This window comes from Filicampus tigris, chromosome 1 (genome assembly GCF_054856515.1).
Source record: "Filicampus tigris isolate MCC_2025a chromosome 1, RoL_Ftig_1.0, whole genome shotgun sequence".
In the NCBI taxonomy this organism is placed as follows: domain Eukaryota; kingdom Metazoa; phylum Chordata; class Actinopteri; order Syngnathiformes; family Syngnathidae; genus Filicampus; species Filicampus tigris.
This window is the reverse complement of record NC_141217.1, coordinates 37,486,786-37,498,848: the sequence shown is the minus strand read 5'-3', so window position 1 is coordinate 37,498,848 and position 12,063 is coordinate 37,486,786. Positions and strand designations below refer to the sequence as shown.

Genomic DNA, 12,063 nt, shown 5'->3' with positions numbered 1-12,063 from the left:
TTCCAGGGATTGGAAGTTTTCAGGAAGTGAGGGCTGCACGGCACAACTCAACTTGAATTCACTGTGGTTGTTTTAACCCTAAATATGCTGCATGATGTTTGCATGTTTTACATCGAACTCCCTCCTCCAATGCAGCCAAGAGGATTGTGTCATAGAAGGAAAGACAGCTGGTTGTCTTTGTTGCCCGGACATCTCCAGGAAGGGGGCCACACTGCGTTTGTTTCTGTCCAGCAGTTGAGATGAAGGAGTGAATGTTTAGACAGCAAGTGTTTGGATAAATGGCCACATATGCGCTAGAGAGCCTGAGTGTAAAGCTCTGCATCATCCGTGTGCCCTCAGAAGTGCGACACCTACGAGACATTCCACTACAACAAGATTCCGCCATGAATCATCGTCTGCCTCTATTTCACAGAGTTTTATTACAAATGTGTTTACTTCTAATCAGCGTAATGGACTAGACTGTGAGCGCTCGAATACGTCTTTAACATATATTTATATATACTCTATATATATCCTTGAGCCCCTGGTAATGACAGGCCCTGTACAAGGATGGTGGTTGTAATGTTGAAATATAAAACGCATTCAAGAACCTGCCAAGATCCTCTTATCCTGTGCGCTGTAGCAGCCAGGCCATATTTTATGTCGTAGATTTGCTATGCAATGTGGCTTTATAAAGTATTTATCAAGCCTTTATAAGCCACTAAAAATTATAAAGTCGAGATGTTTGTTGTGTGGCCTCCAGCATTGCAGTATCACTTATTCATATAGAATATCAGTAGTGCAATGAGAGAGTGTGATGGCTTTCACTGCTCTCTAAACTCTAATCCTTGTTGGAAATGGCTAAAAAAAAAAAAAAAAAAAAAAAAAAGAAGTCATGTTCATTCATGTGATGCAGTATGATCCAAATATTACATGTGTCGGGTTTTACAGTAAACAGATGTGCTTTTCCCCTCTTTTTAAGCAGCTGGACTTTTTTCCCCCTCGGCTCTTTGCCAGGCATATTAGACCCCGAGCAAGTATAATACAAACTTACAGCGTAAGTTTAGAGAGTTTACGGCATTGTGTGATGTTGAGGCGGGACAAAGTGCTGGTCAGCTGTGGGTCAAAGTCTTGTCGGGGCTCAAGCGTGGCTGAAAGCCAGCCTGCGAACGTGTCTGCTGCGAATGCTAATGGATTAGCGCTCGCCACACATAGGGCCGCACGGGGAAACTCAAGACGACTTTTAACGGCAAAGGCCGCCAATAAGTCGCCATCATAAATTCAGGGACGCGTGACGTCTGAGGCGGTCAGCCTGGACGCCGGCTTTACTCCGGGGAGGGACGACGTGATGGAGAAAGAGGGAGCAGGTGGGCCCTACGTTGGCCGACCTTGTTTCTCAAGGCCTGCAAGGTATGAGGAGAGTTTGCTGGCAGCTGTGGCCTTACACAGTCAAAGGCAGGATGTCATCCAAAGCAGGTAGACGTCTACTCCAGTTTTCCACCTACAACACAGTTTTCCAAACGTTTTGCTTTGAGGACTGCAGACAAAAAAAATTCAAAGGATGCAAGGGCCACTTTGACAGTCTTGACTTTGAGTTGTTTAACAGGGGTGTACTGTTGCTGCTCAATTGGGGGCCCAAGGCAAACTCTATCATTTTCACCTCAACACAATTTTTTTTCTTTTAAAATGTGACAGCACAAGTACTGAGTTACATAACTGTTCTGTCACGTTCCTCTTCCAGTGAAAAACATTCCTCATTAATGATTTTTCATATTACAATCTATCATCAACTAAAAGTGTGAATTGAAGAAAACTCTCCTACTTGTTGAGCAGGAAAAATAGTAAACGGGCTTTTCTACCTACCGTGTGTGTTTTATATACTTGGCCAGACTGATTCTGATTAAAGGTCAAATGTCTTCAACAAACAAGAGCAGTCCAGTTGCGTTGAGAATGCACAGACTTTCAAAACTGTATACGATTATGTGATTTTATAATAATTCAAGATGTAATTTTATTTCCAGCAGCCGCATTTGACACCTTGCGCAGGGACTACAGTTGGAAACTAGCTTTTTAGCTAAAACTGGTACATTTACAGAAATGTTGATTAATGTGCATTGTCCCTGTTCAAAAATAAACAAACAAAAAAAAAACTTTGTAATGCTACACCATTATTTGAAATGCCACATTTTGTTTTGTTCCTTCCTGACACATTTGACCTATTCTCTGTTGACCAGCAGACGGACACCAGCGTCAGGGTAGCCAAGAGCACAGGTTATTTTTGCCAATGCAAATCCAAATAATTGCATTCATTCAGTCCTCCTGCGGTGGCAACAAGGCTTTATCGTGTGTGCTTTAAATGCAAACCCTGCTGATTTAATATTTGCCACCCCCAAGCGGAAGCCATTGTTTTGCATCATTTTTACTCCTAATTGCTCCGAGTGAGGATGTTGAGCTTGTCTAATGGGCATTTCCAAAGGCAGTGGCGGTCGTCAGACACGGTGCGGCAACAGACTGAATCACAACGTGTAATTTGGCAGCGGGGGACAATGAGCTAATCTTGCAGGAGACCACGTGGCCGCAATTTAAAACCAATCGAGATGCCTTTGCGTTTTATCGGACTGCCACTCGAGCTGTGCAGTAAATAAGAGTTAAATTTGGATGGGACAATTGTTGTCTTCGTCTGGGTGCATATGTGGGGCTCATTTCAAGGATTCACAGCACATTTCACTGCAGATTTCACACATTTGGACACTAATCGTGCCAATTCTTCCTGATCCCTTTGCTGCTGCCCTGCCAGTAATTAGGTCCAATTATGCCAGCGGATGATTTCTCGACATGTATTGAAGGGTAGATTTACCAACTGTCATTAGCAGAAACAGCCTGGCTTGAGCTGAAAGAAAAACAGGCGGGCACACAAAAGTTATGGCGCTGGAATTTGTAATCCAATTATTACCTACTGAATAAAACACTGCTGCGATTGGCTGTGACTGTGCCATGGCTGGAGTGGACTTACTTAATACTCTCAATCTTTTTTCTCTCTCTCTCTATTTCTGCAAATGAATTTATGGTCTAATTACTGGACAAGCCTCCAGATATGAAGGAACACAAATCACCACTCCTTACTGGTTGGCAGAAAAATGGCACAGGATAATTGAAAATCTAGAAGTGGATCAATATTTAGAAGCCCAAGGTTACATGAAGTGTGACATTACAATTAAAATGGAAATATGATGAATTACATCCGCAGGCAAATCGCTTGCTCTCATTTGATGTAGTGGCTGAAGATGCCTTTGCACTATAAGAGCAAGAAAAAAAACACCGTCAAGTATCTTTGAAACTTTGCATGTTTCGAACATATGCCGCACATGGACAGCCGGCTTGTAAAATATGTGCCGTTTCGGTCTCACATGAGCATTTTCAGCCACATCTGCACGCTTAAACGCACAAGCACAGGTCTGCTGGTCTCCTGACCAGGTTCCCAAAAGCCTCCACATGCAGCCACCTAGCAAGGCCCATCCCGCCCGTCTCAAGCATTTACCTCTGGCCTGTTAAAAATGATATCAGCTCATAGAGGGCAAGCATTAGCATTTGCATTTTATTGGAAGTGCTGAGATTTAGAGCGGAGGATATATCAGCTCTGAGCAGGCAGAATTAGTTAACAATGCATTACCTGCCTTTTATGGCAGCTATAACTCTTTCCCCCTGGTGGAGAGAGGAGATGAGGGAGTGGGGGTGGTGTTGGAGTGGGTCGGGGGTGCTGAAGGGGGAACAGAGCCAGAAGTGGGTTGGCCGTGATGCAGCGGTTGGGAGGGGGGGGTGGGGGGGTGATTTGGAATGAACCAGCTTTGTCTCGGCTGCTTTCGCGCACATTAAGTGTGATAGCCGCCCAAATGAGAGAATCACATAGCAATCACCTTCGCACAGATCAGTGCACCAGTCATCGCCACTGCGGTTTATATCAGCAAGCAACAAGGTAATGGACACACACAGCTGTGGGTGAGATGCGCCTGCCTGAGCACAGCATTACGAAAGCCACTTTATACATTGACAAGCTTAGAGCAAAACTGACCACCGTGTGCCCCTTTCAACACAAAATGCTGCAGTGCGTCGCAGTGAGGGTTGGAATTGTCTGTTTTCTTTTTTCTTTTTTAACACGCCGCGTAACGCTGATTAGGCCCTGCGCAGCAATCGCTGTCCTCACCACAGCTGCACAGTAGCTCCCCCAACACTCGTTTGGTGTGTAATGTGCTGCTGGGGGGAGCCTCCTCTGCCGTCGGCAAAGCCCTGTGGAACTCATTTGCACTGCAAGTCGGGAATGTGTTTGAAGTGCAGAGACTGCTGTGAAATCGAATAGAAGACAAGAAGCATGTGTACGCATGTCACTTTTCATTATGCACACCAAAACACAAGGACACCGTGGATGACGTTGCCGACATAGTTGAATGATATTTACGAAGGGCGATGCAAGACTGACCTCTATAGCATTATTGGTGTATTCAAGAATTTCAGATGGTTTAATCCACTCGGTGGTCACATCAGGAAGTGCATTTACAGAATCTAATAATCACAGATGGCGATTAGCGGTATTTTTAATCTGGATATTTTCTGGAAAAATGATGTACTATATTGACAGTGAACGTAATTTGACAACGTATTCGTTATGCTGCTTATTTTGTGGTGCGCAACTGCAGGGCATGCTTGATACTCAAAAGACGATGGCGACACAACAGCGATCTGACCGCCGAGGACTAATGACGTCACTTTTGCCACTCGTGTATGGATTTCTGAGTTACCTACAATTCATTTGCAAAGATCCTCGAGTGAATTACAAATATCTGCAATTGAATTATAGGTTGCTGTAACTCCAGTTTGAGTTATCTTCCATTTGCCGGTCATAATTCCACGACAGCTGTCAAGGAATGCACCTTTTGGCCCTCTTAAAACTTCATTTCTGAAACGGACAGAGATAGATATATCTTGAATTGAGGCAAATTAAAATTAAACTGCAATGATAACTAGTCACAATCAAGTTGTTGATCTCAAACTGGAGTTACAGGCATGTACATTTCATTAGCAAATACGTATCCATACTTCACAGTAGATATGTCATGTCATGTCATCTTCCAAACCGCTTATCCTATATAGGGTCGCGGGGAGTTGCTGGAGCCTATCCCAGCCGTCAATGGGCGAAGGCAGACTACACCCCGAACTGGTCGCCAGCCAGTCGCAGGGCACACATAGACACTGTCACTGAGCGGGAATCGATCCCACGCTGCCCGCACACAACTCAGGCGTGTGTACCACTACACTATCAGCGGACCCCACAGTAGATATATGAACCTTAATTACAGGTAGCTGTCATGAGACACGCCCCCCCCCCCCCCAAAAAAAAGAATGATAGAAGTGATGGCATTTGTCCGAGGTGAAACAACATTGCAGATATCTGAAAATGCCAAACCTGAATTACAGATATGATTTTTTTTTTTGGTGGATAATATATACACTATTTCTCCCGTTCTATACGCACACATACATAATTTTACATATGTATACACACACACAAACACACACACACACACACGCACGAACAATTTCATTTTTCTTTTCTAAAACCATGGATTATCATAATTTTGCCAAAATACAGGTCCTTTGGATTCGATGTTTGACTGACTATGAAAAAGTTCACCTGCATCAATGTGCCTTGTAAAGCCAAATGAAGCGTCTGCTTCTTTGCCATACGTGACATTTTCCTCATTTTGACAGGCTATAAAGCAGCCATCGGTTGTGCATGCCCGCTCTGTGTTGCTGCACATGAGTAGTAGCATCACTGTGGTTTTTGCAACCAAACCTACCAGCCAGGGTTGGCCAGCTCCGTTCCAAGCTCCATAAAACAGCCTGCTGCTTCATCCCTGTGCTCATCTTAATAGTCCCTGGGGCTGCAAATTTACTATTGACCTTTGCATGATACTTACAGCATAACAGGCTTTTTGCTTGGGAAATTCCATCACTTTCGATGTAGTTGAGCAGCTCATTGTATGCATGTGTGAGGGAAAAAGATTCAGTATGAAAGAAGGGCAGTCAGAAAAATCGTGGGGGCTGTTGAGAGACTGAAGGGTTTTAGGTTGCTGCAGTTTATTTATGTAAGCACAAAGTAAAAGTAAGTCTTGGACATGGACATTCATATTTATATTCTAATAGACAGCACCAATTTGAATTTAAGGTAGGTCGGGCTGTACTCACTGGTTCAAATTATTCACACACACACATATACACACGCTGTACTACTGATATTATATAGACAGCTATTGTGACACTTTGTGATTCTATATTGACAAAGCATTCAAACCTAAGACAGTGATTTATATAGTAGCTGTTTGGGTCCAATTTAAGCCAGAAAGCCGTGCAGGGAAAAATGAATGTTTTATTTTGTCCTACAGTGACACCTGCTGGTGATACATTTCCTCTCGTAAAACCGTCTGCATCATTGTGCTGAAGTTGGGTTTCTTTGTTTGTTTTGCATTTTGGTCGACTGTTCCATAAAATGTATTATTTATCTATCACTATGACATTTTTGGCACATTATCACACAATCGCACTATGAATTTGGAAAAGTCCAAAACCTCCAGCTGAATGCATCTTAAGAATGATTGAGATTAAAAAAAATATCCAACAGCAAATTCAACATCGAAACAATTTATTCAAGTATGTTTCCATACTTTGTTGTAACATCACAAAGAAACGACTCACTTTTTGTTTAAAAAAGTCTGCAATGATATTTGGAAAAAAAAAAAAAAAAAAAAAAAAAAAAAAAAAAAAAAAAAAAAAAAAGTAAAAAGACTGTCACACCATAACTATTGAAGGCTTTGTTGCTAAGTAAAATAAAGCTCAGTAAAAACATATTTGGCCCTAAAAACTATTTTGGAACACATGACACCCACTTAATATTGTCACCCATCTTTGAAAACATTTTTTAATCTGTAAAGATAAAATGACAGGAAGCACTGAAGAATATTTGCTCATCAAATGATTCCCTTGAAGCCAGGATCCACCTGATCAGGCAACATTCTCAAGCTTCTGGTAAAAACGACTAATTATCCACCCATTATAAGTCACATGATCTCAGTACGAATATTTCAAAAATGAAAACTGCAGGCTTGCCATCAACAAAGGCAAGAGTCAAGAAATGAAGCAGTTGGACATTTCCGGCCACAAGGTGGCAGACCACAAGCGCAGGTGACAGATGCTGCAGCTTCTTATTAGGATGCAATGACTTGTGTGTGCGTGGGAGGGACACCAGCTGACAAAAAGATTGATCTAAAGAGGGCTGACGGTCTGTGTCCACTGTATTAGTGTCTTTGTTGGACATGGAACGTCGAGTATGGGATGCGGTTAGGGGGGTAAAAATGTCTGTCTGACTCAAGGTTGTCCGTGTCGAGGTGAAGTTTGCCTTTCCTGTGGAGGTGAGCAACTCACACGCTGACTGCGTCCTTTTCCTTCTTGTCGCCATCTTCGTGCCAGGTGAGGCGCTCCTCGTAGAAGGCAATAACAATCTGCGGGCACTTGAGATTGGCGTCCTTGGCCAGCACAAGATCGGCCTCATCAGAATCTTTCCTGTTGCAGACAAAACCAGTTGACAATTCATTACGTCTCATTCATGAGAAAAGCAAAAACGGGAGTGCGTCTTTATTTGCGATGCAACTGGCTGCTGAACAGTCCATGGTGTGGCCCAACTCTCATCTACTTGTCTGGGACAGGCTCAAGCTCACAAGGAACTTTTGTCGGTGTACTAATAAGATGTGAGCCCGCTTCACATTTTATTTTTTTTTTTTCTTCTGAGCAAGATGACCTGGAAGGAGGTTGTCCAGATCCTAAAAGCGCTTGGGAAAGGGGCCTCCATTCAACCTTGAAGCCCTCGTTAGCATAGGTTACTCCTGACCAAACTTTACCAAAGAATTACCCGTAGGACTGGGAGGGAAAAGAAAAAACACACACACAACAACTTCGTTGTGGTGACCACAAAAATTGACTGAAACAAAAATGCATGCTTCAAAACTGTTTATTTTTTGGTTATACCCGGAAGCTATGTTTGCCCACGTTGGCATTTCCGCACGGACATTTGTAGCTGCGGATGCTGTCTTCTGGCAATATAAATTAATAGAGATTAAGATCCCAAAAGTTTGCTGTCGCTTTAGAGTGTAAATTGGGAAAAATATGGGTTTTTTTTGTATTACTGCAACGCAGAACAGGCGGTGCTTGGAGACTTGAACGCGGTAACGTGACTCTCGTGACGACGGCTGCTCGGAGTAATAACCGCAGCACAGCTTTAAATTGGTGTTTTGAAGCCAATGAACACTGAAAAAACATTTTGGTCACAGTACAATGGATGTTAAAGCCTCTCCAGCTAATTTATCTTAGCATATCTTACTGCCTATGTCTGAGTGGTGAGAGTGATGATTGTGAATGTACAGTGCTGTACAGGCTATGGCCCACAGTGGCCGTGTTTGTGATTTATAATAAAGGTTGAGACAAACAACTAACACCTGATGTCATGCTTGTGAGCCATAAGTTTTTTTTCCCCATGCCTCGCATCCACAGCAGGCCATGGGTGCAGACTAAACAGCTGTGAGCAAGAGAGAGCACAACTGCAAACAATGGCTGATATGAAAATGTTTACTTTTAAGCGAGAATGGTGTTGTTAATAATAATAATAATAATAAATCGTAACACCAACTATGGCAAACGTAAAGTTACTTGTAGATGCGTGCTTATCTTTGTCAAACATTTTAAAAAGGGCAGTGTGGGGTGCAAGAGATTACTCGAGCAATCAATGGAATAAATCGTTTCACTTGTGACAGCCTTAGTAACCCATAATTGGCCAAGGCAGCAATGTTCAAAACAACACGCCACTGCTAAAGTTTACCAAATGTTTGAAAATGCTAGCATACAGAGGCAAAATGAAACTATAAAATAAAACACAAGCAATTAATATAGCTAGATATGTCTTTTTACAGTATGAAGGCATAACATGTTTAAACAGAGCAAGCGGGTGGATAATATGGACTAAAAAAACGTACTGAGATGAGCATGCTAAACTAACACTTACCACTTCATTAGGAACATCAAATCACCACACGAGTCTGTTGCTCCAATGATTTTCTCTGGTTCAAGGCCCTTTTCAAAGCCACGGGCCACTAGAATTTCATCCTAAAAGATAAAGCAATACAAACACTTAATATGGACATTTTTTTGTGACAATACAGCTAGTTAAATAGAAACTTGCAATCAGAACCGGAGCCGAATGTCACAATTGTGATGATGCCGTTATTACCTCCTTTTTCTTTTTAGTTTTGCTTGCACCTTCGTCATCGTCGTCGTCGTCCGAGCTCCTTTTCTTTGAGCTACCGGAGTCTTTCGCACGTCCTGAGGGGGCTGTGCTGGGCTTGCTGGCTGCACTACTTGGAGTAGAGCTCCCACTTTTTTTGTAAGTCTTCATAAACTCAGAAATGAGCTCTGGGCAGTCCAGGTTCTTCTCTGGTTCCCATGTGTTGTGCTTGCTGAGAACAAAATCACAACAGGGTGAGTCAGGGGCAAAAAACAAAACAAAGCAAAAAACAAAACAACAACGGGCTGGTAAAGGGGCTGTCCCTTGCATAGCCCTTTTCTACGTTTGGTTCTCAAAGCGCTTCACACTGTTACCTCATTTACCTACTGATGACACAGCAGCAAAAGCAACTGGGGGTTCAGCATCTTGCTCAAGGACACTTTGCCATGGTCACAATGGCCAGGGATCGAACGAAACGACCCATGTCTCCCACAACCACAACAACAACAACAACAACAACAAGTACTACAGAGGTTTTCAAGCTTTTGGGGGTCCAGGGAACCCTGAAACACATACCACACTGCGCGGCAAAGGCTTGCAAGGTGAACGTCTTTACGACCGTTTACGGCCTTGAATGAACTCTGATGATAAATCAACATTCATTATGTTCGCAAACACTCAAGTCTTCGCCACTTAGTGTGATATGGGTTTATAGTTCTGGCGGGGAGAAAAAAAAAAAAAAAACTTCATGCAGAAATGTCTCAGGGCCTTTAATTGACACAACGGTATGGTATGAAGGAGTTATTGCTTTATTGGCCCAAATATATAGGAAAGCATTTTTTAAAATGATACAACATATAGAAAGCTATTTTGTATGCCCTAGTTTGTGCTAATTCATTAATGGTGTAAGCACCCAAAAAAAATTGTTGTAATTCAAGCATCTGGGCTCCAAAAAAAGGACACTTGTTAGCTTCATCCTCGACTTGCACATAACTAGGCTAACCATAAGCGCATCATAAACAGGATTAGAGATGTAACAATTAATCAACTACAAATTTGATAGTTATTTGGAGAATTGGTTACTCGATTCGCGACCTTGTTTGATTTAATTGTCCATATCCTTGGAATTTTAGCCTGAGCAGTAAATATTCTGAGATTTCTGTAGTCCCCTACGAAAGCAGACTAATTATTTTTGTTTTACGGAACACACCAGCCATCAATTCATGTTTGAAATGGTGTCTTTTTTTTAATAAAGGGATTGAAATTTAAACATTTTTAAAAATCAGATTCATTAATTAGTCGACAGTAGTAACCGCTGGTTGCAGCCCTAAACTGGTTCTTTCCTCATACATTGCCCCCTTAACCCAGTCCCGTTGTTCGTGTGTGTGTGTGTGTGTGTGTGTGTGTGTGTGGGTGGGTGGGTGTGTGTGTGTGTCTGTCTGTTTGTGCGGATGTGGCAACAAAACTTACTCTGAATATCCTTTCCACTTGAGAAAGAACTCGACCCTTCCTTTCGTCACCCTCCGGTCCAGCACCTTCTCCACGACATACTCTTCTTCATCCGATGATGAGGAGTCGTCTTCGCGAGACTTTTTGCCCATTGCAAAGGTGGTTAGCAGAGATCTTTAGACGACGTTCACTTCCTGAAAATGAAAATTCAATTTGAAACACCGCGAGTGGCTTCCAAACAAAAAAGGCCCCCGTGCTGTTGTGTTTCCCACAAGAGAACAAGACTTTCTTACTCCCACAGCTAGAAAATTCACTGGTTAAAGCAGCAAACAATAATATGCAAGACTGTGGAAACAACAATTAGTATCCAAATAAACCAGGTGAGAAGCAAAGAAAAAAAAACATGACTTACAAACACCACCAAGTTGGGGGGGAAAAAAGGCCAACTCTGGTGTAGCATTGCGGAGACAACAACTATTACGTGCATTTGTTTTATCTGAGTAATACAACAATCCGAACATTGGGTAAAACGACATTACTTTGTTTATTACCGGAAGCAAAAGTAGCAATAGCCTGCATTGGCGTCACCAAGACGTATAATAAAAATGCTACCAAGCTAATCCAAGCTAGCTAGCTAATCAATGGGCTCAACAAGGCAAACGTGCTAACCCAGGTAGCCTGCTCGCTAGCGCTTAGCTAACAAACGAAGCGCCAGAGAAACCTTGCGATAGTTGCACGCCGCTGCGATGCTGACGCGTTTGCTTACCTTGTGAACGCGACGAGCGTCCGTTTGGACCGATTGATTGCAACGTGAAGGCTTGCTTCCGGAGGTTAACTTAGCATGTAGCCGAGACCACAGAAAGCTACCGTGCACTCACTCGCTTGCTTGCCCCAGTGCGTAAAAAGCGCGCCTTAAAGCTCACAATGAACGTCTCCGCCCATCAGTCAGCTTGTGACCCAAATTCGCCGGCAGCTCCGGTCCTCACCCCTTCACACCGATTGCAAGCGTTTTGCACCCCCATTTGTTGTTAATGTCAGTCGAAACCTGATGATTGATGATCATTTAAAATAAAGGGGAAAACACGCACATTACATATTACAGTGATAATGTTAGATTCCCAACAACTGTGAGCCTATCCCCACCCCAACCCAAATGTCTCAAATGAAATGAGTGACGTTCAATGCATCGCAAATGAAATACATTTGACTCAGTCGATTGGACAAAAAAAAGTGTAGATATTTTCACTGGCGTGGTTTGTGATTAAAATGATACATTTTACAAAACTGATTGTGAATGTACTTGAGGAGAAGCA

At 42.7% G+C, this 12,063-nt stretch overlaps 1 protein-coding gene across 1 annotated transcript; it reads right to left on the bottom strand.

Moving 5' to 3' along the window:
- Nucleotides 1-6,931: 6,931 nt before the first annotated feature.
- cbx5 (chromobox homolog 5 (HP1 alpha homolog, Drosophila)) lies at nucleotides 6,932-11,828 on the bottom strand. Its single transcript, XM_086038240.1, has 5 exons — nucleotides 11,517-11,828; nucleotides 10,772-10,944; nucleotides 9,308-9,533; nucleotides 9,083-9,183; nucleotides 6,932-7,590 (listed from the first exon to the last, which is right to left on the bottom strand). Exons 2-5 carry the CDS (start codon nucleotides 10,900-10,902, stop codon nucleotides 7,449-7,451), a joined length of 600 nt encoding a protein of 199 aa, XP_085894366.1. The 5' UTR covers nucleotides 10,903-10,944; nucleotides 11,517-11,828; the 3' UTR covers nucleotides 6,932-7,448.
- Nucleotides 11,829-12,063: the final 235 nt, after the last annotated feature.

Excerpts from the sequence above, each read along its gene's own strand:
- cbx5 (XM_086038240.1), bottom strand. The coding sequence starts at position 10,902 with ATGGGCAAAAAGTCTCGCGAAGACGACTCCTCATCATCGGATGAAGAA. Across the intron at positions 9,184-9,307 it reads AAACTAAAAAGAAAAAGGAG|GATGAAATTCTAGTGGCCCG; the intron begins GTAATAACGGCA and ends TTTATCTTTTAG. Across the intron at positions 7,591-9,082 it reads TTGATGTTCCTAATGAAGTG|GAAAGATTCTGATGAGGCCG; the intron begins GTAAGTGTTAGT and ends TGTCTGCAACAG.